General features: G+C 35.5%; 1 protein-coding gene across 35 annotated transcripts in view; it reads right to left on the bottom strand.

Annotated features, from left to right (window-relative positions):
• Nucleotides 1-26,339, bottom strand: part of LOC145686531 (uncharacterized) — a 316,530-nt gene that overhangs the window by 184,655 nt on the left and 105,536 nt on the right. For 34 of the 35 annotated variants that reach the window (XM_081759929.1, XM_081759938.1, XM_081759945.1 and 31 more), the window contains exons 2-4: nt 16,108-16,246; nt 9,829-10,179; nt 6,149-6,193 (exon numbers count right to left, since the gene is read on the bottom strand). In XM_081759929.1, coding sequence (XP_081616055.1) covers nt 6,149-6,193; nt 9,829-10,179; nt 16,108-16,246 — 535 coding nt within the window. The remainder of the gene's footprint in view (nt 1-6,148; nt 6,194-9,828; nt 10,180-16,107; nt 16,247-26,339) is intronic. The other variant, XM_081759931.1, reaches the window with a different exon arrangement.

Here is a 26,339-nt window from a genome sequence, read left to right as displayed (position 1 = left end):
ATTGCTGCTGCCAGTAGCCAATCAGAAGAAAGATATCTCAGCTGTTGTGTGTATATACGATTGTACAGTTATCCTGTATCACATAGTGTCTGATGAAGCCAAAGAGTTAGTTGGCGAAACTGTAACACGGGATTTTCAAATAAGTATAATTGAAAGGGAATTGCTGCTGCCAGTTGCCAATCAGAAGAAAGATATCTCAGCTGTTGTGTGTATATACGATTGTACAGTTATCCTGTATCACATAGTGTCTGATGAAGCCAAAGAATTAGTTGGCGAAACTGTAACACGGGATTTTCAAATAAGTATAATTGAAAGGGAATTGCTGCTGCCAGTTGCCAATCAGAAGAAAGATATCTCAGCTGTTGTGTGTATATACGATTGTACAGTTATCCTGTATCACATAGTGTCTGATGAAGCCAAAGAATTAGTTGGCGAAACTGTAACACGGGATTTTCAAATAAGTATAATTGAAAGGGAATTGCTGCTGCCAGTAGCCAATCAGAAGAAAGATATCTCAGCTGTTGTGTGTATATACGATTGTACAGTTATCCTGTATCACATAGTGTCTGATGAAGCCAAAGAATTAGTTGGCGAAACTGTAACACGGGATTTTCAAATAAGTATAATTGAAAGGGAATTGCTGCTGCCAGTTGCCAATCAGAAGAAAGATATCTCAGCTGTTGTGTGTATATACGATTGTACAGATATCCTGTATCACATAGTGTCTGATGAAGCCAAAGAGTTAGTTGGCGAAACTGTAACACGGGTTGAATTTGAATGAAAATATATAGTTTTGCTCAAAAAATAATTAGTTTATATCGAAAAACTATGTATATGTATATTCTACAATTTTGTCAAAGACTCTTTACCATAGTTTTCTGTGTGATAAGGAACTCAGTTGACTGTATAGTGTACAGTATGTGTAAACATGAAAACTGCTTACTATAAATTGATAATTATAGATAGATTAATAATTATAATTTTGACAAGAAAAAGAGGTGGCATATGTGTACATAGAAGTGATTTTGACAGAAGACTCCTCAGTATGAGTTCCTAAGTATGCTAAAGACAGTTGTTCATGTGTGTTTGTATTAAGAGATTATTTATTCTGACATATCCTGCTTTCCACAACTTTAAAACATGCCAACGCCATGACCAATACGTTGCCACTCCCAAGCCTAGGTAAAGTGTGATTGATAGTTAAGGAAAAATATACATCATATATTTAAATAATTTGTAAGTATTTCTTAATAATTGCATATATGTTTATTAAAGAAATCTTTATACTTATGAATGTAAAGGTAAAGTTAAGGTTGTTTTTAAAGAAATTGTTTATGTTCAACTGTTGTTTATGTGTAAAGCAGGGTTGGTAAAAACCATGGTTTTTATTGAAAAAAAAGTTTTTTTTGTTTAAACCCGTTTTTTTTTTTTTTTTTTTTTTTTTTTGTTTAAACCAGGTTTTTGGTTTAAATAATTTGCTCTATGTATTTACGAGCACATAGAGCACACATCACACATATCACACATAGTCTCGTATATCACACATGGACAGAAATAAGTTTGTTTCGCCTTGGCATTATTATGCAACAACCGGGTTATGCTGGAAGGGGTCACATAAGCTTAAAGCGAAATCCAAACTGCTTCTCGGCTTAGATCCGAGAGAAGGTGTCCTCCATTTGAACTCGAAACGGGGACTAATTAGCCACAAATGTGATTCATCTGCCGACTCACTCACGAAGGACTCCTGATAAAAATACGTTGTACTGATCTTTGCATACTAGTTAATATAATTGTCAAGGATTATTACAGAAGGACAAAAAGATAAACAATTGCACAAGTGAAACCATTATACAGAATTACATATGGACAATTTCAAAGTACTGCAGAGTACAGAACTAATTTAGTCCAAGGTAGTTCACTACGACTTTTATTAGTCCAAATTAAAGAAATATAACGACTTAATTTGCATATCAGTAAGAAAAGTGAATAAAGATACGAATTATTTGAGTCCACTTTGGTTCTGACAAATTTATACATAAATAGTTATCAAAGATACTTTTGATTTTAATAAATAAATGCCTCTCGAGGGGTTTGTATAACCCTCCTCCCCCAAAAGTACGGCATTTCGATGCATTTTATCAATAGTAAACATTATTAAAATGAAATAATGTTTATAATTTTCATTTCATTGCAATTGCATAACAATAATAACAAACTATAATAAAATCACAAAAGAAACATTCTTAAACTTATTTTTAAAAAAGTTGTTTTTGTAGTATAATCTCTTTGAATAATGAATGGGGAGTTTAGGGCTGAATATAATACGAATAATATACTGGAGTGAAACGTGATAACCCACAAATGTGTGTTCATCAAGATTTTACGAACACCTACACTTTAATGAGCATTTTTTTTTCATTTTTTGGTTTAAACCATGGTTTAAACCACCTTGGTTTAAACCAGCCAACTCTGGTGTAAAGGTATGTAAAGTAAGGGAGGGGACTGAGGCTTTTCCTATAAACATCTCATTAAGGTTAATTGTTTTAATTGTTAATTGTTAAGGGTGTATGTTCCTTGTAATGTTAATACGACTGGAAGAAATGAGACCTCTAGGAACGTAAATTTTTCATAGCACATTTTATTAGGTTCTAAATCGCACTAGCGTGAAACAAGTTAAAGAAGAGGGAACCTTATCTTCTTTCATTATCTTAATATGAACGAATCGGTGACTCATAGGCTAGTTAATAGAACGAATCGGTTCCTCATAGGACAGTTGACAGTTCCTGTCGCACATACGACTGTCGCAAGTAGAACGAAACCCTACTTTAAGAGCTCTGTGGTATCTCTCCTTTCGCTGCCTGGGCTTTAGGACACTTATTTCACCCAGACAAACTACACATATAACATTGTATTGGTCTCCGGACCAGTGGTCTTATATGTTACATTTATATATGAGGTAACCAAGAAAGTTGTGTCACTTTTTCACCCACTATCTTCGAACATCGATATGTCACCTAAGACGTACGTAGATGATAAAAAAATAGCTCCATTAGCATCGACGACCTTATGCCAACCTTCTGGAAAGTCATGGGTTCTATCGCGGTAGAACTTGGTGGTCCATGAAGCGAAGAAGGTATCAAGTGCATTTTGCACCTTTACTATGAATTTGAACTGGTCCTCTAAGGTAATTGCCCAAGGAATGGAATAGGAGATAATCGAATGGTGCAATGTCCGGGAGTATGGAGGATGCAATAATGTTTCACATTCAAAGCGTAGAATAGTATCCCGGGTCATTGTTAGATAGTATCAATAGAATAGTCACCTGTATCAATAGATCAATAGATCACTAGGTGTTCTTGGTGCTATGCTAAACGCTGAATAGCGCGGCGTTGCCTGATAGTGTCGAGTGTTTACTGATGCCAGATAATAAAGGGAGTAATGATAGAATTCTCCTTAGATACTCACTGGAGAAATTAATTTTCTACCCTTACCGCAATTCCGCTTCTCGAACTGTAACGCTAAAATCCAGGAATTTTCTTGTTGTGACTACTACAGCAAATGTACAAATTTGGCAACAACGCATTATGGCGTACTGCGCAAGTTTCGTCTCAAAATCTATTTCCTTAAATTACAATTAATATTTAAATAAAATATGAAACATAACACGAAAAACGGTCAAATAATATATCTATTTCGTGATAAGATTGTTACTTTAAAATACTTTACACATACAAATAAACATTTCATGAAACGGAGCACTTCTAGTAAGATCTAACAACAAGTGCCATCTTGTGTGCTCATTGTAAGACGAATCAAAATATTTTCTTTTATTTTTTACGTTTTTGGATATCAGGAGAGACAACCAAATGAATCAGTGTCTTGTGCTGCAGCTGAAACAATACTCTATTTTATAGTACAATATTTATAATTTGTAACGTTTCATTGCGCAGTAATTAAGGGAATGAGCTAAAATATGTACTGATTTCCGGGTGGTTATCCACCTTAAATAAGTGGATAAGATATCAAATGAAAGAGCACGTATTTAAAATGGTGGGATAAAAGAGTATACCGTACAATATTTCTAAAAGAAGAGATAGAATAATTGGACATATTAGAAGATATGAAGGAATCATCCTATTAGCTATGGAGGAAATTACAGAAGGAAAAATTCGAGGGTAAGTCAAAAATTGTCTGCAATATAGCTATAACTTTTTTACATTGTTCATACTGAACTCTGCCTTCGTTTATTTTGTTGTTTTGCTGTTGTTGTCATGCTAGGAAAGTTTGATTCTATTTCCTGCATTTGTCTTCCTTTTGTTACAGATAGATCATGGCTGCACTATTAGAAGTTTGTACCAAAGAGCATCAACGAGCATCGGCACAATATGGGAACAGTGTCTTGCCGCAACGGAGTGTCTACGAATAGATTGAAAAATTCCAAAATGGTCGCACAAGTATTACACACGAGGAAGCAGCCATAAATGGTCGTCTGGCTCCTTCCTCGTGCGTAACACTTGTGGGATCATTTTTGATTTTTTTATGAATTTCATGAAAGGATTGCGGCCCCTAATACGAGTTAGCCTTCCGGTATCACTGCTCTTTGTTCCTCTTTGGTGCAAACTTCTAATGGAGCGGCCATGATCTATCTGCAACAAAAGGAAGACAAATGGAGGAATTAGGATGAAACTTTCATAGCATAACGACAATAGCATAACAATAAAATAAAAGAAGACAGACGTCAGTATAAGCAATGGAAGAAAAGACATTGTGGATAATTTTGACTTACCCTCGTACCTAGTGGAAGGTCATGATTGAAAAAAAATGAAATGAAATCTTTAAGTTTTACGTCGCACGGTTATGCTGGTTAGGCTAAAGGAGACGGCGATGATGAGAGATGAGTGAAATGGTGGAATGAAAAAAGTGGGAGGAAACGGGGGAACCCCGAGGAAACCCACGAGCACGGTTTGTTCACCACCAAGTCCACACGGCACGAGCTGGGATCGAACCAGAGACCGCAAGCACCGGAGGTGAACGTCGTGATTGAAATATACAGACCAAATAACACAAGATGTGTAGAAAAGAAAAAGAACATTAAGTGGGGAAGTGAGGCTCAGGATAGAGAAAGGTAAAAAGCTGCGTCAAACCGATCTAGAGATTGCTGACCTGGGAAGAAAAAGAATTTGTACACAACAATGTCGATCATTACTATTTACAAAATACTGTACTTGTGCTCATTTACCTTATGATAGATTAAGCGGTTACTTCCATATCTATAATAATCAACACACCTTATTTGTTCTATGAAAATTTATTTAAGACAAGTTTTCTTAGGAAACAAAACAAAATAATTAACTCGGAAGAACGCACTACAGTTACAAAATTATCTATTTTTATACATACAAACCTATAGTGCCTTGTTTCGAGTTATTTATTTTATTGTATCTTTTGTAGGTAGAATTAACATATTACTATTGACTTATAAATAAGACGCATAAAAAATAAACACTATGCATATCGTAGCTACTCTCTGTTATGTCTTACTTGTAAACGACAGTAAATAAAACCATGTGTAGCTAAAGCACGCTGATTTACTGATGGTACTGACATGTGTATTCTTAAGCAAAACAATTCATCACTCGAAGTATAATTTTACTAGAAAACAACTATACAAACTAAAACACTTGAATGAGAGACAATAACAAGATAAATGTGATAATGCTGCTATCAAACATAACTAATGAAGCAATAAAATATTACGTGTAACCATGCGCAACGATGAATTTCGTCGTTGCACCAGTTAACTATGCAGGTGTGTCTTACTGTAAGTTTGGGAAGATGACTCCTGGTTCCATGAGTGCTCTGATAAAACAAAAAGACACGCGTATATTTTTTTCCTTCCTTTGAAAGCGTATTGGTAAAGTATCATCAGCCAATCAGAAATTTGAAAAGCGGAAGGATGTAAAATGTTTTGTTTACTGCAATTTCGAAGTAAGAGGGAACGGAGAGTAGCAATTAAATCTTAAAGATGAATTCATGAAACTTTCTTGATATACTTTTTATATGTTGAACTAACGATGATACACCACAAAATATTAAATAATATGCAGTGGGTAAGGTAAGCTAATAGAGACAAAATGAAATATATTACCTGGGCTTCCTGGTTGACCTGGGCTACCTGGTTGTCCTGGACTTCCTATAACAGTCAAAGATTGAATAATTGTAACACAGCATAGCAAGCCCACATTAATGTTAACAAGACACATGATACACAGTAGAAAATAAATATGCACAAGGAAGATAAAAGATATAAAAAATACAAGCAACATCTGTCACTAATATAAAGAACATTCACTAAACCTTTATGTAATTTTATAAATGAATTTCCAGTAACATATTCATCAAAAAGTAATCTTTTAACTGGTTTTCTTAAACTAACCAAATCAGACCTGGATTTATTTTAAGAGCAGTTAGGAGACAGAGCTTACAGGAATGACTTTATTAATCAGACAGTTTGATCTGGATTTTGATGGTGTGGTTCAAATTGTGATCGTCATAAGTTTGAAATACATACATATCGCGTACTTCGTACCTACACTAAAGTTTCAAGCTCTGTCTACATCCCAATTTCACACATTATTGAATGAGTTCTGAACGATACGCACGGTTTATGCTTTTTTTGAATGCCCAACATTCAAATTTGTATTTCATAATTTCGAAACTCAAAATTAGTTTTCTGCATCTATATTAACGGATCAAGTCAAATTTTCTCCAAATCGGAATAAATTAGGATATTTTCACAACTCTGTAACCAAATGAAAAAAATGAAATGAAATCTTTGAGTTTTACGTCCCACAGTTATGCCGGTTAGGCTAAAGGAGACGGTGAAGATGAGTAATGACTGAAATAGTGGAATGAACAAAATGGGAGGAAACGGGAGAACCCCGAGAAAACCCAAGCACACGGTGTTTGTCCACCACAACGTTCACTTGGCAGGGGCTGGGATCGAACCCGAGACCCCAAGCACCAGAGGTGAACGCTCTACCACTGAGCCACCGCAGCTCACATATATATATCTTAGAAAATGAATCTTAGAAAATGATTTTTTTCTCATATAGATCATAAACATGATAGACAAAATTGAAATAACTATTTAAATTCGAAATATTTAAACTTCAATTTATTTATTTTTTATTTATTTATTTTTTGATTGTTTTCCAAGCTAAAGCTAGGAACTTCTTAGAGGATCATTCTCTTTCAGGAAAGATTACTATGGAACGAGGTGAAGCAAGGAATAAGAGGATATACTTAAAAAAAGATGACCAGAAGTTTGATTTGAGATGGCATTGTAGAAATTTAAGAATTAATTTAAGCTGTTTGTTTATTTGTCATATTTTCGTAAATGCAGATCTTTAAATAGTTTTTTTTTTCATTGCAATGATTTAGCGTGCGCAGGTTGATGTGTAAAATTTCACTTACTAAAAGCTAAAAGCATATGAACTTTAAAATTACTATGTTCTATAAACTGTTTTCGTACAAACTAAGAGTAAGAAGTTAATTAGCATCAGACATAAACATATAAGCTATATTTCTTCATTTAATTGAAATTGTTAACAACTTACTCTCATGTCTTTTCCCAATTAACTTTGCTTGTTTGTATTAAAATTCACTACCCGAGAAGTAAATAGCATAATAAGTTCAAAAAAAAAATAAAAAAAATATTGTTTCATCAACGAAGCACATTGTAAAAGAAAATATATGAAAAATCTTCGCGATTATTAATTGCTAATCTTACCTTCACCATCTGATCCTGGTTCACCTGGTTGTTCTGTTCAAGAGAAAAACATCAAGAATAACAAATAGTTTCCTAGCTATATCATTACTCAAATATTTTACTTTTTTTAAAATTACTAAAAGTTCTTCTTTTAAGCTTTAGTGACTTACTTTCAGACAGTGAATTTATCAACAAAATCGTATATATATATATATATATATATATATATATATATATATATATATATATATATATATATATATATATATATATATATATATATATATATATATATATATATATATATATATACACTTACTAAAGAAGTTAAGTAAAATAATGGTCAAGTTTGAACTCTTCCCTAATGAGTGCGTACGATTTATATTGTCCACTTATTTGATATTTCAAAGAAAAAGAATTGTACGACAAAAACAACTTTATATGGTAAATCATATTCCAATAAACAATTTATTTCAAGAACTTATCCAAATCTGAAATACGGGATCAACAGTTCGAAACCCGATTTCATAGGAAAGTGTGAGTGAATACCTAAATAGCACTCGATTAACCGTACTTTAGATTACAATTTTTGACCGTAACCAGTACGTTCGCCAGATCTGCTGTCTGCGGTTTTTTCCTTTAGAACTTTCCCAAAGATATTGGCAAAAATGTGCGAGTTGTGTTCTTCCACAACAATGATTTCACTGACTGGAAGGGCTGGCTACAACCTTTTGTGGCCAGCAAATTCACTGAGCCTTACTGTGTGATTTCTTCACTTAGAACTTTGTTCATGAAGCTCTATTACACACGTCTTTTCAGCTTCTTTGAGGTTGAATAACACGCTCCTTGCAGGCTACATCATCAGACATGCTTCATCGGTGACATTACTGAGTATCTGTCCGTAAGCATTAAAAAACCTTGATTCACACATTTCAGCTTCTGAACAACTTACCTCTTTAGTGAAACAGACCACACAGGCCTGTATCCACGGGGTTTTTAGGGGGTCGGGCCCCCTAAATTTTTGCTGGTCCCCTAAGAGTTTCACAGTAGGCTTGAAAATGAACTATAATATGGTTGGATCGGGACCCCCTAACTTCTACCGCCCCCCCTCCCTACATTTTTGGGCTGGCTACCAGTCTGAGACCACATCAAGGTAAGGTTGTCAACAGATGCTGTACTCACTTGACAAAACACTATCGTTCGTTTGTAGTTGCCATGATGATACATTTTGAAACAATGGATACTTTCTGTAAAATGGTGCGAGATGAAATTATGTTGTTTTAAAATCTAAATCGCGTAATATGTGCAGTGAAATCTAGCAGATTGTAGGAAATGAAGAACATTATTAATGGATCCCGCAAAGTCATCCTAGAAATGATTAGGCTAATTTAGGCCAACGGTAATATGAAGATTATTGATAGAAAACGTGGGAAGAAACCAAATTTTACTGACAAAGGACAAAGTCTGAAATCAACGTAAACTTACGTTTCTCAGAAACGGCTTAATACTTTTGGACCAAATTGCAACGAAAGCTATTAATCTGGTTGAGATCGATCAAGACAAAAGCTGAAATCAACATAGACCTTTACTTCTCAGGACTTACTTAACAGCTTTAGACCAAATTGACATGAAAGCCATTAATGTAGCCGACATTGATTAAGACCAAAAGCTGAAACCAATGTAAACTTTTGTTCCTCAGGAATGACTTAACAGATTTAGATCAAATTGACATGAAAGTCATTAATCTGATTGTGATTAGTCGAGATCTAAGGCCAATTTTGAATTATCTAAAGTTTTGATGTAATAAAAATCTTTATTAAGTGACCTCAGGAACCTAAAAGACAATAATTCAAGGACATAACGTGAAGAAAAATAGGATTTACTTCAAAAATTAGTGGATAATCAAACGTCACCCTTTAAACGACAGTTCTTGAAGGAAGCAGTTTAAAACAAAAGCTCCAATGGTGTCAGCCAGAAACATACCAGACGCAAGTCAATGTATTATAAAACAACATTAGAAAATAAAGAATATTACATGTTTAGAGCTAGGAACAAACCTGGTCCTCCTGGGCCTCCTGGACCCCCAGGACCTTGAGGGCCTTCTAGTTGCGATCTACAGCCTTGTGGAAACTGCAAATCTTCCCATTCGACGATTTCTCCATGGTGTTCGTGGTGATTCTCACTTCCATCTTCAGGTTCCTCTGGCATGGGATGATAAAATATCTCAACAGGTTCTCCAGGCTGGACTACACGGTAGCCCCAACCGTCGGATATATAATGCGTAATGCGGACATTGCCTTCTTGGTCGACGTAGCCGTAACACCCGTACACTACGCCGTCTGATGCCTTGTTCTCATAATGAAACTGTCCTCCTGGCCCAGCTGAGTAACCATATTCGTATTCACCTGCTAGTAAACAAAAACAGACTTTAGTTCTGAGACAAAAAGCAGTTCTTTATAATGGAAATAACACAGTATGTATTTTATGTACAGAATAGACAATAGTTTTTTAAAAATATATTTTAAGTACACATTTTATCGAAAAATAGAAGAACCAAATATTCAACTAAATTTTCCATGGTCTTGTAAATGATGCTAACTACTGGCTCAAAAATGTTTCTGTTACTTGAAATTCTGGACTAAATATACGATGATCTCCTCAAACTTTGTATTTCTTTAATTAAATTTTGTTTCGATTTACTGGTCTTCTGAGAGTAGAGAGTTCACTCCCCAACATTTTCCCACATTACGAGAGCGAGTAGAAGAGAAATGATGATGTGTCATAGCAAACTCCAAGGATTTTTTTTTTTAAATGTTAACAATGTGTTTTGAATAAGCCGGCCAAACAGTACCTTGTATCATAAGATAGCGAAAACATGAGCGAAATTGTTGTAATGTTGAACCATAATGCTAATATCAAGACGTCAGGTGTCGGAATCGTGTGCATTACATCAGATTAGCACAAGCAGTGGCGTATTTACGATTTTGTTTCGGGGAGGGCTTTGCTAACTTTCGGGGGGGGGGCTTTGCCTGAAAATGTGAAAATTCTGCAAGATATTTAATACACTTTACTATAGTAAGTAAGACTTCGGGGGGTGGGGTGGCTTCAGCCCGGAAGCCCCCCTAAATACGCCACTGAGCACAAGTATGCGGAATGTCATAGCTAGGAGGTTCACTCTCATGTCTTCATTATTATAAACAATAGAAAATAACATTTTGAAAACGTTTTCCCGCAAATAAATAAACCATTTCTTTGGTAAGGATCTATAGGACTAGGAACCACTTAGTTTAATCATGGAATCGTAAAATCATTGATGTGCAAGTGAAAGACTGAGTTAAGAAATAAAACTGAGGTTAGCATGTATGTAAGTACTAATTAATGTTTACTTGATACCAAAGACATTAGAACGGTGTTTATCCCAAACTTCATTTATGAGTATATTTATTTAAACAGAAACTTCGCATTCTTTATAATACTGCGAGAGAAATAACGGCTTAAGTTTAGAGTTGCTCCTCCAGTCTGAAGGTGCCCTTGGACTTTGCAACATACAAAAAACAGTGCTTAAAGTATTAAAAATTGTTACATTTCACTTAACTTCATTACTCCATGTGCGTCACAAAAATTTAAAAGGTTTTCTTCATTATTTTTGCCCATTCGTTACACCTGTTCGCCATATTCGCCATAATTTACAACTACCATGCTGCTGAAACCTTCCGCAATGCTTCCGCATCCGGCAAATAGTACTAACTTCCACATATCTTTTCTCGTATTAAACATAACTCTCCTGCAGAACTTACATTCCTAAACATCAAATATAAATTTCAAATTATCATTTCTTACCTTATTCCTGTAAATTTTCCTGATTTTTATAAAAAGCGGAGGGGTAACTCTAAACTTAACCCAAATAACTTCATGATTGAAATTTAGTTCTCACAATCGTTACCGGCAATTTGGCATCTTCAGGGAATTGTACAAGTAATAAAACTAAAAAGAAATTGCATTATCTGAACAATTTCCTGACCATACTGGAGCCTAATATATGGTGTTGGGCAATTGAAATGTCTGATTTTTTCCCCTCGTAAAAAAAAATCTTGTATAATGCAATCAATAGATAAAGCGAGGTCATGCGTAAAACGTCAGAAACTTCCTACACGTTTAGAAAATAGGTTGCAGTTCACAGTCGGTCAGGCGGCAATATGTTGCGGGGCAGGGTCGTGTGGATGTGAATGATGGAAAATACATCATTGCGAGTGAGTTTCCTTTACGAGCTCAAACTGAGACATTCTGCACATCTAGAGCCACTCATTTGGATTGAGATATTTCGCACTGATAAAATAATATCTTTTAGTTTAGCGTCTCACGGTTATGCCCTCAAGGCTAAGGGAGACTGATAGTTAAAGCAAGTTAAATATGGTTGAAATATCGGTGGAATAACAATGTGGGAAAATACGGGAGTACTTCGAGAAAACTCACGGACACGATGTTGTCCACCACAAACTTAGTTGTCTGAGGATCGAACCAGGGACCCCCATGCACCAGAAGTAAGCGCTCTACCACTGAAACACCGTACCCCCATTTCGTACTGGTAACCCAAGATTGGAAAATAGCCCCGCGGTCACCGACTTGTAACCTATTCTGATAAACTCCTTACGAACACCGTGGAAGCGGTAGGGATGAGCACGAGCGAGTTCGAGCGAGTTTTCATTGAAACTCGACTCGACTCGAAACAGACATCTTTGAGCTCGACTCGAAAACTCGGCTCGAAAAATTTCATCCAACTCGACTCGAATTTGACTCGAGTTTCGAGTCGAGTCGAGCCAAAACAAGCCAAATGTTGTGTGTAGTTTCAAGTACTTTCTTCAAGTATCCTACATAGATAACATAATTATTACCAATGATACTACTACTACTATAACATAATAATAATAATAATAATAATAATAATAATAATAATAATAATAATTATTATTATTATTATTATTATTATTATTATTATTATAACAACACCGTGTATAAACATGAAAGATACACTGAGAAAAAAAGGACTAGGAATTCCGTGTGGATACATCGTATTTACGCGGGTGCGCTCCTTAAGTAATGTAATTTCATGTATAAAAGTACAGCAGGTGGGGACACCATGCCAAGTCTGGAGTTCGGCGTCGAACTAGACTCGCTGTGATTGGATAATTTTATTCACATGATTGATTTCGTGTTAAAAACTATTACTCTCGTAAGGTAGGGAGTCACAGATTTAGAAAGAACAAAGAGGGGACACTTGTAGGAAGCTAGTAACAACATTATATACCTAAGTTACCACCGTCGGAATGGGTATGGCGTTAATTCTAGATTTGAAATGGTGCTCCCACAATACAAAATTTTCGCTGGACGGTAGTGTAGATCGTACTACTGATGAAACAACATTACTTAATGTGGTGACACGCGTAACCTGGTAAAAATAGCATTTACATGCCGACTGGACTATGCATTTTTCTCCGTGTAGGTGGTTTGTTTTTGAATACTAAAATCTAGTTGACTGCTGACCTTGGTAGTCGTGAAATTTAGGAGGCAAAGACACCGTTCACGAAGTTCTGGGTTTGAGTTCCGGAGGAGCAAGTATCTGGGCTCGAACCAAGAATCGTTAAAAGTTAGAAGGCGCCGGCTACACATGTTGAAAACTGCTTGGTCCGGGTTTAGGATTCTCAACGGTTTGAGCGGCTCGGTTCACAGCTCATTTCCTATCGAGCCGAGCCAACAGCTCACCCACTCACATCAACAAGAGCCGAAACGAACCGAGCTGATGGCTCACCCCAACTGAGTCGGCTCGAGACGATGGCTCACCTGAGCCGAGTCAGTGTCTCATCTCAACCTAGCTGGCTCGAGCTGTTCGCTCAGTTGAACCGAGCTAAGACGGTTAACATCGCTACACAGGTTGGGCTTCTGCTTCGGCCCAAAACTTTCACTGTGCAAGTTTCAGCCTTGGTGGTGAGAACTACAGTATATACTTATGTTAGTGCTCACGACATTTGAGGCTGTCTTGTTATAAAAATCCATTGTTGTCTTGTTAATCGAGACGAGGCGAGATGCGAGCAGTATCTCACCTCGTGATCAACACTAAAAATATTCCACATTACTGCTTACATTTCTCATAGCTTTCACTTTCCAGTCTAATCAGCAATAATTTCAAAACGAGTTAAAACGTGCTAAACGAGCGAGCCATTTTTCAAACTCGACCTCAAAACAGTGACTCGAGAAAAAATTACCTTTGACTCGACTTGAAACTCGACTCGAATTCGCTTCGAGTTTCGAGTCGAGTCGACTTTTAGCTCGACTAGTGCCCATCCCTAGGAGGCGGGCTCTTTCAAAAAAAAAAAAAAAAAAAGTTCGTACTATTACTGACAGGCATACATGGTATCATCGTAGTTCGGCGGGAACGCTCAATCTGTAAGATGAAAAAGATGCAATCCACTTGAATTGATACTAGCCAACAAGAATCATCTTCTGAGATGTGCATGTGCAGCTCTCTGAATGTACGAAATAAGCAGGAGAATTTAGTCCCTCAAATTGTCACTTCTGTGGAAAAATGGGCCTGCTACGGGTATCGTAAACGGTCAGGACAGTGGATACCTGACCAATTTTCAGAGTGACTTCTAAAATCACGCCTCCATCTCAGGGGCGGATCTAGCCCTGAGCCGGGGGTCTAGGCCCCCCATTTTTCCTTGTGACAAAATAATTTAAACTATTATTTATATATTTTTGAAAGTTTATAGTAAACTCATGATATACCTATGATAGTCTGGGTTCTGGCTGTCCCCCAGTTTTTACCTTCAAGATCCCAGGCCCATATCCAGGAGGGTCTAAGGAGCCGGGCACCCCTAAAGTTTTGCTGCCCCCTTAAATTTTCACGGTAGCCTTGCAAATGAAATACAATATGGTGACGAACTATAATAACGTTGGATCGCCCCCCCCCCCTAACTTCAGCCGGGCCCACTACATTTTTGGGCTGGCTACCGGCCTGCCTAATAGTGAAACAGATACTCCTAATAGGAAACAGATATTCCTAACAGCGAAACAGATGCTCTTGATGGTGAAACAGATGCTCTTAATGGTGAAACAGTTACTCCTAATAGTGAGGCACATACTACTAGTAAAATTTTCAGTGCATAACCTTCATTAGTAGTCAAGATTACCTTACTTCTACACTAATGCCATCTTACGGCAATTCTATAAACCACCGTTTCCCAACCGGTGTGCCGCGAATGGGTCGCTAGTGTGCCGCGAGGAGATCGAAACAAAATTATTAATTCTATAGCAATCAAATTGCAAGACATTGGAGAAAATGTATATTTGTATTTCACATTACTATGAACCATTACTATTACTATAAATCTAGAATTTTAAGTTTCATGCTGTGTTACTTTTCTGCACATTTTTAATGTTGAAAAAAAGTATTTGTTATCATTGTTATGACCATTATCGCTTCTTTATTGTTGCAGACTATTTCGTAACTTGAAATTTTAAAATATCATTCAATCCTTTTGCAAAGCAAACATGCATACAAATTACCTACATTTGTGTTTTGAAAGTAAAAGAGATTTGTTTGTTCGTTCCTTATTTAGTGATCTTCGTTCTTAGTGAAAGGTTGGATACAGTTTTCGAAAAAGAAGGTGTGTTTTTAAAAACCTGAGTCATTCTTATTTCATTGCAATTGTTTTCTATTTTTAAATTAGAATGAAAAATAAGCATAATGATTTACCACGTGGGAAAACCAGTGATGAGCTTTCTTCTCTGTGAAAAGCATATCAGTAATCACAGAAAAAAAATACCACTGTATTTTATATTTACAAATAATAATAATAATAATAATAATAATAATATATATATATGAGTGTGCCGCGAGAATTCAAGTTACACTTGTAGTGTGCCGTAAGTTCAGAAAGGTTCGGAAATGCTGCTATAAACTATTTTAAGTCTGTGCCTCATTATTCGGGTAGTCGTCGTTCATCTAGGTTGTGAGTAACACTGTTAAAGTCTATATATGACCAACTTTATTGTTCGGCAGATACGAGAAACATAATGCAGCCAATAAAGGTAGCTGGCCAATGTAGCATATTTTAACGTAAGTGGTCAAATTTGGAAGAATGTTAATATATTGTAACATGCTAAAATGTGCAATTAAAAGATAAATAATACATGCTCAATTAAAATATTTTCATAAATTGAAGTCGAAATAAGGCACTTAACCAGTTTACAGAGCTGGTGTCAACTTTCTGTTTTACTGTGTTAAGTGAATTTGCGTTAGTATCTACAAAGTTAATGAGATGTAGATTAATACTCACTAGTATTATAATTTTGTTCCAAGTATTGGGTCTTGTCTGGGTCTTCAATATTCACTATCACCTCTTTGTCATTTTCAAGTTGTCTTCTTCGTTTGATGCTTTTGCAGTCAGCAAGAAAAACACAAACGTATAATACCAACTGAAAAAATAAGAGAAGTATACAATTAAAAATAAGTTTTTTATGAAACTTTATTCATTAGCATTATTGTTCCACCCGGGTCTTTCAACGTTTTACACTATTCCTCAAAATTTTGTTTTGTTAAAAGTTCTAACTCTTTACATGTAACAAATTTATTTATTTATTTATTTGAATTTGAACACCAACCACCCGAAACCCCAAACCATGTTTATCGAATTATTTCGCTTCCTTCTATAATGAAGTGCTTACGGAATTGCATAAATATGGTTGCACAACTAGTAACATCTATTAGCATGATTGAGACAAACAGACTGAGACGTTTGTCGTTTATTATTAGGATATATATAGTATACTCGGTAGAGATACCGCACTGAGTAAAGACGCCGCTGTTGAAAATGCTCGAAGACTGTGATTCGTGGTGGCAGCATCTGTCTTGTGCAAGAAACAGCAGCTATCTTGATTAAATATACGTGGGAGTTACATCGAGAAAAGAAAGCTGCTTTTGTTCAAACGTATTCACGAGACCAAGTTACTCTTATTTTGATGTCTATAGTCTTAAAGAGTGAAACTGAATAAAGCTCTTAATAGTAGTTAAATACAGGCACATGAATAAAACATAAATGCAATACAGAAAATACAATAACATTGAAGACTGAAAATTCATATCTTTTTGTTTGTTTGTTTGTTTGTTAAAGGAAATTCGCTTGATAAACAATGTTCTCAAATGTGAGGTCATTAACGTGAGGACTGAAATTCTTTGTCTTTTTCCATAATTGCATTGAGATCTGGAATAATTTTTGTCACTATCAATCTTAAGTCCGATTCCACATTAAGATAATTTCGCTTTAAGGTTTTAATACTGCAAAGATCAGAAAAAGTCTGCTCACATAAGTAAGTGGTAGAGAAAGGCATCAAATGTTGCAATGCCTTTCTAGAAAACTCTTCGTACTCACAGCACACACGTAACTAAAAACTACAAAGTTCAATTTCTTTGAAAACGTTTTTCCATGAAGTATCGCAGGATAGTTCCAATAGCTGTTCTTGTTCTGTGTTAAGAGAGATCCATACCTTGCATGTCATTCAATTCTACAATAGTGAAAGGATTTTCAATCCAACTATTACCAGGTTGTGCGATAGGGAAATATTCTCAAAAGTTTGTAAAAAAAAAATGCTCTTAAATATACATACCAATTCCAGATTGTGTATTAATACCAGAGTAACTCACAAGTATTTCAATACACTGTATATTTTGCCCAAACATTTTAAGAATTGAGTTACCACCTACAAATTTCACTTAGAATAATTTAAATAATTTGTCTTATCCTAGAACCCCGTACACAATGATTAGTCAATCTTAAATTTTGATTTCTTCAAAAATAAAATTTGTAGTCGCATGTTTTGACATTTGACTGAATGTTTACTTTGTAAATGTTCAATATATAATTCACAACTTTCTCAACAGATGGCAGAAATAGACATTTCATTGAAACGCTTTACGATGTTTATTCATCTGAGCACAACTAGATGGCACTGCCGTTCACTATACAATAAACAGTGTATGCAGAAAAATGTTAACTTTGATTTCAACAATTTCCGAAATCTTAATGCAATTGTTCACGCAAGTGGCGAAAAAAAAAAGTATGTAAGGGATTCTATTTCAGAAAGAAAGAATGCTTAATTCAAATTATAACCATTCATGATATATTTGTGACGTTAATGCGTTTTAAAACTTGGAAAGTGTAATATTGGATTGAAAAGCTGTACGTAATTTATTGATATCTGCACTTATGGATTTAGAATAAACTTTCAAAAATATATAGATAACAGCCTAAATTATATTTGTCATTGTCACTCAATAAAACTGGGACCCTAGGCCTCACGGCACCGGGCCACATCCACTTTTGAACACATCTCTCTACTGAAGAGAGAGTCCAACAGTCTGGTGGGCTGGCATTCCTTCTGAAAAAAATACACGTCGTCTCTATAGGTTATTGCCCAATATCCCGTACTATAATGAATCTAATATTTTATTGTAGCACAAGATTTCTCAACCTATTTCATGTCACGGCCTGCTTTTATCACATTTTCTTGCCAGTGACTTCATAACTAAATTCCGTTTGTAATTAGTTTTTGATTATTGGTGCCTATCGTTTGCAATTGTATTTATATAGTTCTCTTGTATTTCAATATGCAGTTATTCACCGTTTCATTCCAATTGTTCTTTTTAAACGGTTCTTTATTTTTTTAAATATTATTTTGTTGTATTTGACAGTAAGTATGGCTAACTGGTTTATACTACCTTTGCTATCGCTGAGCAAAGCACCGTATATTTTTTTTTAAAATAACAAATATGTAAGAGTTTCGCCAACTAACTGATCATTGGCTTCATGAAACACTGTCATCAGTGTCATCTGTCATCAGACACTCATCCGTCCGATGACAGTATCTGATGAAGCCAATGGGCCTTATGCAGAGTCGGTCAGACTAAAGGTTTTACTACTGCAGGAATATGTTAGTCGAACTCTTTAGTATGGCACTAATCACGCGTCAGAACGAATCTGCATAAGGCCCAATATGTTCAGTTAGTTGGCGAATCTGTTAGACATTTATTTATTTATTTTACAAATGATGCTTAGCTCAGCGATTTGTATTTCTAGTTTAAGTAAGTATGGAAATAAAATATATTTATCAAGAGAAAAAAAACAAATTAATTCTCATTTTCTTCCGCTACTAGGTCCCATTACATACATCTTTTACATCTCCCTCCAAGACCCTCAGTTTGAGAAACCTCTTTAGAATTACACAGCTGTTAAGACATACTTCATTAAAAAAAAAAAAAAAAAAGCCACCCGGAGATTTTAGCACAATGCATATCGCTAATCTAACCTGGTAATCTTTCAGCAAAAGCTTTTTTTTTTTTTTTTTTTTTTTTAACATTGTTGTTAGCATGAAAACAGTATTCTGACCTTACTCAGTGGCACACGCAGAAGTTCATAAAGGGAGCGGGCTCAAGCTCCCAAGTTCGTATAATTTCAGGTATTTGTAAAATATGTACAGTATTATTGCATAATATACCGGTATTGTTCAAAGGGATACGAGTTAAATCCTCGAAAGCCTCTTCTTGCGTACGTCACTAACTGCACCAATGATGTGTACAATTTTAAATTTGTATTTGATATTTTGAAGCACAGAATAGGGAATTTATCGAATTCATAACTTCAGCCATGGTATTAAAAAGAAGCAAATAGCGCTAAATCTGCCTAAGATGTTAAATATCTTGGGTAATTAAAAGAAAAAAAGAAAGAAATCTCAGAAAATCAATTGCTGCTAAATACAACTCACGATTAATATAAATTAACATATTCAAAGCGCACTCAGTAATTAGGCACCACTCTGTGCAAGAAATGATTGGATTAACGAAAATGTAATGTATATAAAGTTACAGTCATGTGTATCTAACGTGATTGAGGAAAAATTTCGGAAAATCTTAATCAGACGAAATTCAAACCTGGAATCTCTGGATTGTGGGATGAAGGAAAAGTCTATATTGTAGTGAAACCTATAGAACGCTTTCTTCGATGCTTTCGTGTCTAAGTTAGCAAGGCTTCTACGTAGATACTTATCAATTTAATGGAAAGACGTCAGATGTTTGGTTTAGCAATGGCCAAACGGCGACCACAGCGCCTCAACACTCTGTAAAACCAACAACATAATGTGTTTATTTATTAATTGATTAATATTCTCTATTCGTAATCAAGGGGCTCCAAGTTCAACTACAACGTCCGGTCATCTTAATTGGAGTTCATGGTATTCCCTAAGATCCATTAGTGAAACCCTAGATTAAAGCGGGTATATAGACAGTTAAGAAGTTTCTGGTAGAATCTTGGTAGGGATGGTGCAAATGAAGAGTGACTGTTTGACTGTTTGGCATAATCATGGAACGTAAAACTGGAAAGATTTTCTTTTCAAGCAGTTTAGCAAAGATACGTTAGTGGCGCTACCGTACCTTCCTTCTGGAGACATCTGTTGAGGAAAATATGCAACTACAATGACAATCGACAGCTTTTTTCGGGCTATATCAGCCCTGCCCACGGCGAGCAGATAGTGGAAACTCTCCTCGTGAACGCTCACGAGCATTCTACGAGCAAATACCATTGTTCGTGCTTCGTGGATCTTCGGGTTTTGTCCTTAGAGGAGCGGAAGTGTTGTCAACCTTGACGGTAATCACTAGCTTACCAAAAAAAAAAAAAAAAAAGTATGTATGGTAACTGATTGCCATTTAGTGTAAAGTGTTTTTTTACAATGTGGTAACCGTTAACTATAGACAATACAAACTTGTAACAGCAATCAAATGATAAACTATGTACGTTCCTTTTCTTCTTTTTTCTTTCCTTTTGTTAAAGAGGGATGTGGGTTTGTTATATCCGAGTGTGGGTTTGTTATACTATTATGTTGTTTCGCTTTTTAAGAAAAGAGATAATCTGTTGATAAGAAAAAAAAACTGTAGCACTTGTTTGTAAGTATCTAAGTATATCTCCAGAAAATTAGCTTATGCATGTATGTGTGTACGAATAGGCTTAGCAAGGGGTTGATTGTGGAGATTAGAAGCCACTATTACAGTATCAATAGGAAGAATAGTATTTCTTACTCCACTTTTAAAGTTACTTTGATCGCAAAGAATCAAACAAAATATTAAGAGAGCCAAAGAGATTTTCCATTTTTAAGTGTGATCGTTAGTGACTGCAATTAGTTTTTTTTTTTTTTTTTTTTTTAACAAGGAGTGTCTTTTTAATAAGGAAACATGTATTGTCCCTGGCTGGTTGCTTGCCGGTGGCTTGTTAAAAGTGAAAAAGAATGTTAAATCATTTCAACGACTGAAGCTACACGCTTGTCTTTCTTCGATAGTTACTGACTGATTTTGAAAGTCACAATGTTGTAGGCCTACTGTAATAGCGTAGGTCTACTGTAATAGCGTAAATTCGAAAGGAAACGTTCCAACTGAATGATACGAACAATTATTCCCAATGTCTTGAGCATGAAACGTGGGTTGTACGGATAACGCTTAAAGTAGGCTGGACTGCACTGGAATTTCCTTCCGGCAAATTAGTGTTTGGTCGAAACTCGGTTCTTCTGTGTAATTGTCTCTTAACAACATTTGAACATTTCTTTTAGATAATAATAACTAACTAACTCTATGGTCTATGGAACCCGAAGATTCAATGCCGCGTTTACAAAATATTTCCACTAACTTATGTCCTTAGCCAACTGGATCCAGTTTCTACTCTGTACTCTTATTTCTGCAAGATCCATCTTAATATTGTCTTCCCATCTACGCCTAGGTCTTCCTAGTGGTCTTCTTCCAATTGGGTTTTCAGTTAAAATTATGAAAGCGTTTCTAATTTCTTCCATTCTGGCTACATGGCCTGCCCACCTGAGCCTTCTACACTTCATAACCCTAATAATGTTAGGTGAGCGGTATAAACTATGCAATTCCTAGTTACGAATTTCCTCCAATCCCCATTTTCATCCCTCTTTGGTCCGAATAATAATAATAATAATAATAATAATAATAATAATAATAATAATAATAATAATAATAATAATAATAATAATAATGCGTATTATTATTATTATTATTATTATTATTATTATTATTATTATTATTATCATTATTATTATTATTATTATTATTATTATTATTATTATTATTATTATTATTATTATTATTATTATTATTATTATTATTATTATTATTATTATTATTATTATTATTATTATTATTATTATTATTATTTTCAACCTTCCGTCGTTCTCCTATCAATCTAGCAACGAAAGGCGTTTACAACTTAGCAAACGTGAAGCGAATGACAAATTACAGACCGAGTGCTAATGTAATACAACGTCACGAATTGTGTAAGCAAGCTAAAAAGGTCTGAAACAATTCGTTTCCGATTTTTGTAGTCGTTTTTACGTCTGTAAGATGACATGTTTAATATTAGTTTCTTTCTTTCTTTCTTTCTTGTTCATTTGTTAGTTACTTCAACGCTAACTGTAACCTCTATCATGCGTCTTCCTCAACCAAAAAACGTACCAATTTTATTTCCTGCAGTGTTTTCGCGTCACTGCTTTCGAAATGGGGAGGGGGAGAGCACACCTGCACATTTCACGCTTGCGTCTGCTCAATGCTTATCATCGTGCGAATTTCTGGCCAGGCTTGGCCATAGGTTTTTTGCCATCATGTGTGGTTGGCAACACTTATCGGATGCAGTGGAAGAAGCGAAGCTAGCAGCACCTGTGCTCACCTGTTCTTATCTTCGCTCGTGCCCGCTCACGCTTTGGCTCCGGGAGCCAATTCATGGACAGGCCTGGGCTATATAAAGGAGAAAAGGAAATTTGCTGCAGCCATGAAGTAAGAAGGAAAAAAAATATAGGACCAGAATTTATTACACAACTTAAATTCTTAAGGTGTATAAAGATTCCTCAGATTTCTGTAACCTAAAAACTTTGTAAATATCCATTCATTTAGGCCTTAAAAATGGTAAAATATGACCTAAAGTTATAAAACTTAAAAGACAAAGGCGTCTTTTGGATTGCAGCAGTGGGAGCAAATGCCCCGTGAGTATACAAATTTTAATCACTACTACTAATAATAATGAAACAAGCGTGAAATTTTACTTATCATGGGAAAGGGAAGGAAGAAAGGGTTGGGGAAGAAAGGAAGAGGCGTGAGGCCAATAAGTTAAGTACCACCCCAGCATTTATATGGTATGTATGAGAAAAACCTCATTTAGGATGGCTGGAGTGAAAAAAGCTTTTTTACTTTTTCGACCGAGTGCCCCCACCGGGAATCGTAGTTAGCGACTACGCTACGCGGGGCCACTCTGATTCTATTGTAGTTTATGTCAAAAATCCCTACAACGGTTGTCAAATATACATCATACTCGAAACATATCCATATGTTCAGTATAAATAAGAAAAAGACGGGGAATAAACAACAAATCCCACAGATGATTTCAAAAGTTTGCCCGGTGGGAAATTCTCCCAGGATCATACACACCCTATCCTTGTATATTCCATTATGCTGAATGTAGATTACCATTAGGCTATTTTTGCAGTATTTCTTTCATTTCTCGTGTACAGGCTTTTAGAAGTCCCTCTCGGATATGGACTGAAATAACGGTATTTTCACCAATATGTAACAAGAAAGAATTGGACTTCAGATATATTTCCAGGGAAGCGGAAACAGAAACTGAGTTGGCAATTTCTCGTTGACGCTACGCCAGGTCAATCACTTTGATTCCCTCACATTGATTCCTTCAAATCTTTTTACACAAGGAAAAATATTTCTAAGAAAAAAGAAACAATTCCAAATAGCCTTATTGACAATAGTGGTAGATATAAATATTTCTGAGCAATACTCCTAAGTGAAGTTCTCCTAAGATATGACCAAAAGCATGTTTTTGTATCACTTCAGGCTTCAAATATGGCCTAAAGGTAATATATGATTCAAATATGAATTTGCATGACCAATAAAACTATATTTTTGTGTTCACAAGAGTTAGAATTGTGTTTATATTTAATTATTCGTATAACGAGATACCAGGATATAAAAAAAATATATGTCATATAAACCCGAGCCTTACTAAAAAGTAATACATATCTTATGGAAAAATGCATTCTATAAAAATGAGGCCAAGTTAACCAGGTGGGTGAACAGGTTTTACTGTAAATACGATTCGCGTCCAGAAGTTAAGTCCCCCCCCCCCTAGGATGGTAAGCACAAAGAAGTAGGGTTGTCAACTGACCGATATTTTTGTCATTCTTAAACTATATCATTCACAGTTTAAATTACAATTATTCTTAATCTGTTTTAAGGATTATGAGCCAGTAAATTTATTTTTCAGGGTTGGCAACCATACAAAGAAGACACAATGACCTCGAAACCTTATTGTCACACACACACCACAGGTGACATTGCTTTTTAACGTATTCACTAACATAAATCAGATACAGTTCTTCTCATATCGTGGGATCATCTATTGTATTTCGATGTCGTAAAGGTCATCTGCTTGGGAGTGAAATCAGTTTATATGACAACCATACGCAATTCTTTATTACTATCAAAATACTTACTGGACAGGAATTTTTGAAGTGTAAAAGATATGAAAATCGGTCGGAGCAAGATGCGAGGTATACCGCATAACAACCGATCTTGTGCAACCGTTACACTGGCAGGTGTTTGACCACCCACTGTATAGTAACTAGACCCTTACTTTTTGGTCGAATCTCGTATGTAATGGGTAAGGTAGGATCTTCTCAATACCGCATTGTATCGATTATTCAATGTATTTCTGACTTTTATTTGGAAGAGGAAAATAAAAGTGATTGTCACAAGATCTACAGATCACCGCCAATGTTATATTTACCATTTTAAGCCTACTTTCTCACTTTGATTGTAAACTAATAATAATAATAACGGTATGGGCTAGACAATGAGAGAAATTATAGCGTAATGAAGGTTGTAATATGCACGAAAATAATCTCCTTTTCCGCTTCTTTCCCAAGAAGGCGGAAGCCATCAGATATTTTCAAAGGTCAAACAGGAGAGTAAAAAAATAATACATCACACAAAGCATCTCCGATATTATCAGCACTCAGGATAATAATCATAGTCGTGAGGAAGACGAATTCTGCTTTTCAACAAATCAGGATGCAAATCCAATTTTTACATTGTAAAATGTTTACAACTTTGAGAAAACTGTGAAGGATTTCCTTATTAATCGAAAAAGAAAATATGTTTTACATATAAAAGGGAGCAAAGTAAAAAAAAAAAAAAAAAAAAAAAAAAAACTTTAGTTGCTTACTACAACTTGATTATAAAATTCCAAGTCGAATGCGCGTCACTACTATAAGCAGTTCGTGTGTCACTCTATGACCAAATATGTTACTGTTAGCAATATGTATGTTACTCTAGGACTAAATGTGTTATTGTTAGGAATAATATATACAATCTGCTAATTAGCAGTAGTAGCTGTTTGCATCTTTCAGCACGCTGACACTCAAGGTTAAAATTGTGCTAGTTTATCATCATAAGCAGCGGCGAAAATCTGTCTTCAACATTGGGGGGGGGTCAAGTAAGACCGTTTTCTTTTCTTTTCTTTCTTTTTTCTTTTTCTTTTTCTTTTTTTCTTTTTTTTTGTTAAGCGATTCTCAAAATAATTATGAAGATGACAAACAATCCTGTGGAGGATCAGTATGACAGAGTTGTCTTCAAAATTGGGAGACGGCCAGATTTAAGGCTTATTTTGGAGGAACATCAATTTCATCTTAGTTTCCTTTGTGGCAATCGGACACAAATCACCACATTTTTTCCCCCAAAAAACGCATTTCAAATTGGATTATTGGGTGACATTCCCCCCAGTACCAAGATTGAAGGGGACATGTCCCCCTCAATCCCCCGGGATTTGCGCCAGTGATCATAAATATTCTGTCATTATTGGCAGGTCATTTGCGGTAAACAACCTACCAGTAAGTACCCTAAATTGGCCCTATTTCCGTAATTAGGTACTTGAGACCAAAGTTGCATATAAACGTTTTTTCTTGTATTGAGATCCTAAGCACGTATGGGAAATATGTTGGTTTATTCCCAAAACACACTGTATAAAAATATAAATATTAACTAACTCGTCTAATCCAGTTTATTAACAACTATCAACTTTATCAGATTAGCAACGAACCATTTAACAAGGGGTGGATCCACGGGGGGAGGGCGATCGGGGCAATCGGGGCGATCTCCCCCCTCCAGAAGGGGAAATTTTCTTATTTTATATATATAAATAAAACCCATCCCAAAGTTTGGAGCCCTTAAAAGTAGCAGTATGACAACCCACCGCCCCCCAGAAGTCTTTCCTGGATCCGCCCCTGCATTTAACAACATAAAGAACTTGTTTCTCTCGATTTTCTCCAGAACTACGCATGAGGTTTTACTTGAAGTATGTCACTTTGTTCAGCTTGATGTGATCTATCGATTGGTATTATGTCTTATCTTCGAACAATAGTACAGTTAAGCAAACATTAAAGTCTAAGAACTATA

Source organism: Thermobia domestica, chromosome 5, assembly GCF_964235325.1.
Source record: "Thermobia domestica chromosome 5, izTheDome1.hap1.1, whole genome shotgun sequence".
NCBI classification, from domain to species: domain Eukaryota; kingdom Metazoa; phylum Arthropoda; class Insecta; order Zygentoma; family Lepismatidae; genus Thermobia; species Thermobia domestica.
This window is presented reverse-complemented; position numbering and strand designations above follow the sequence as displayed.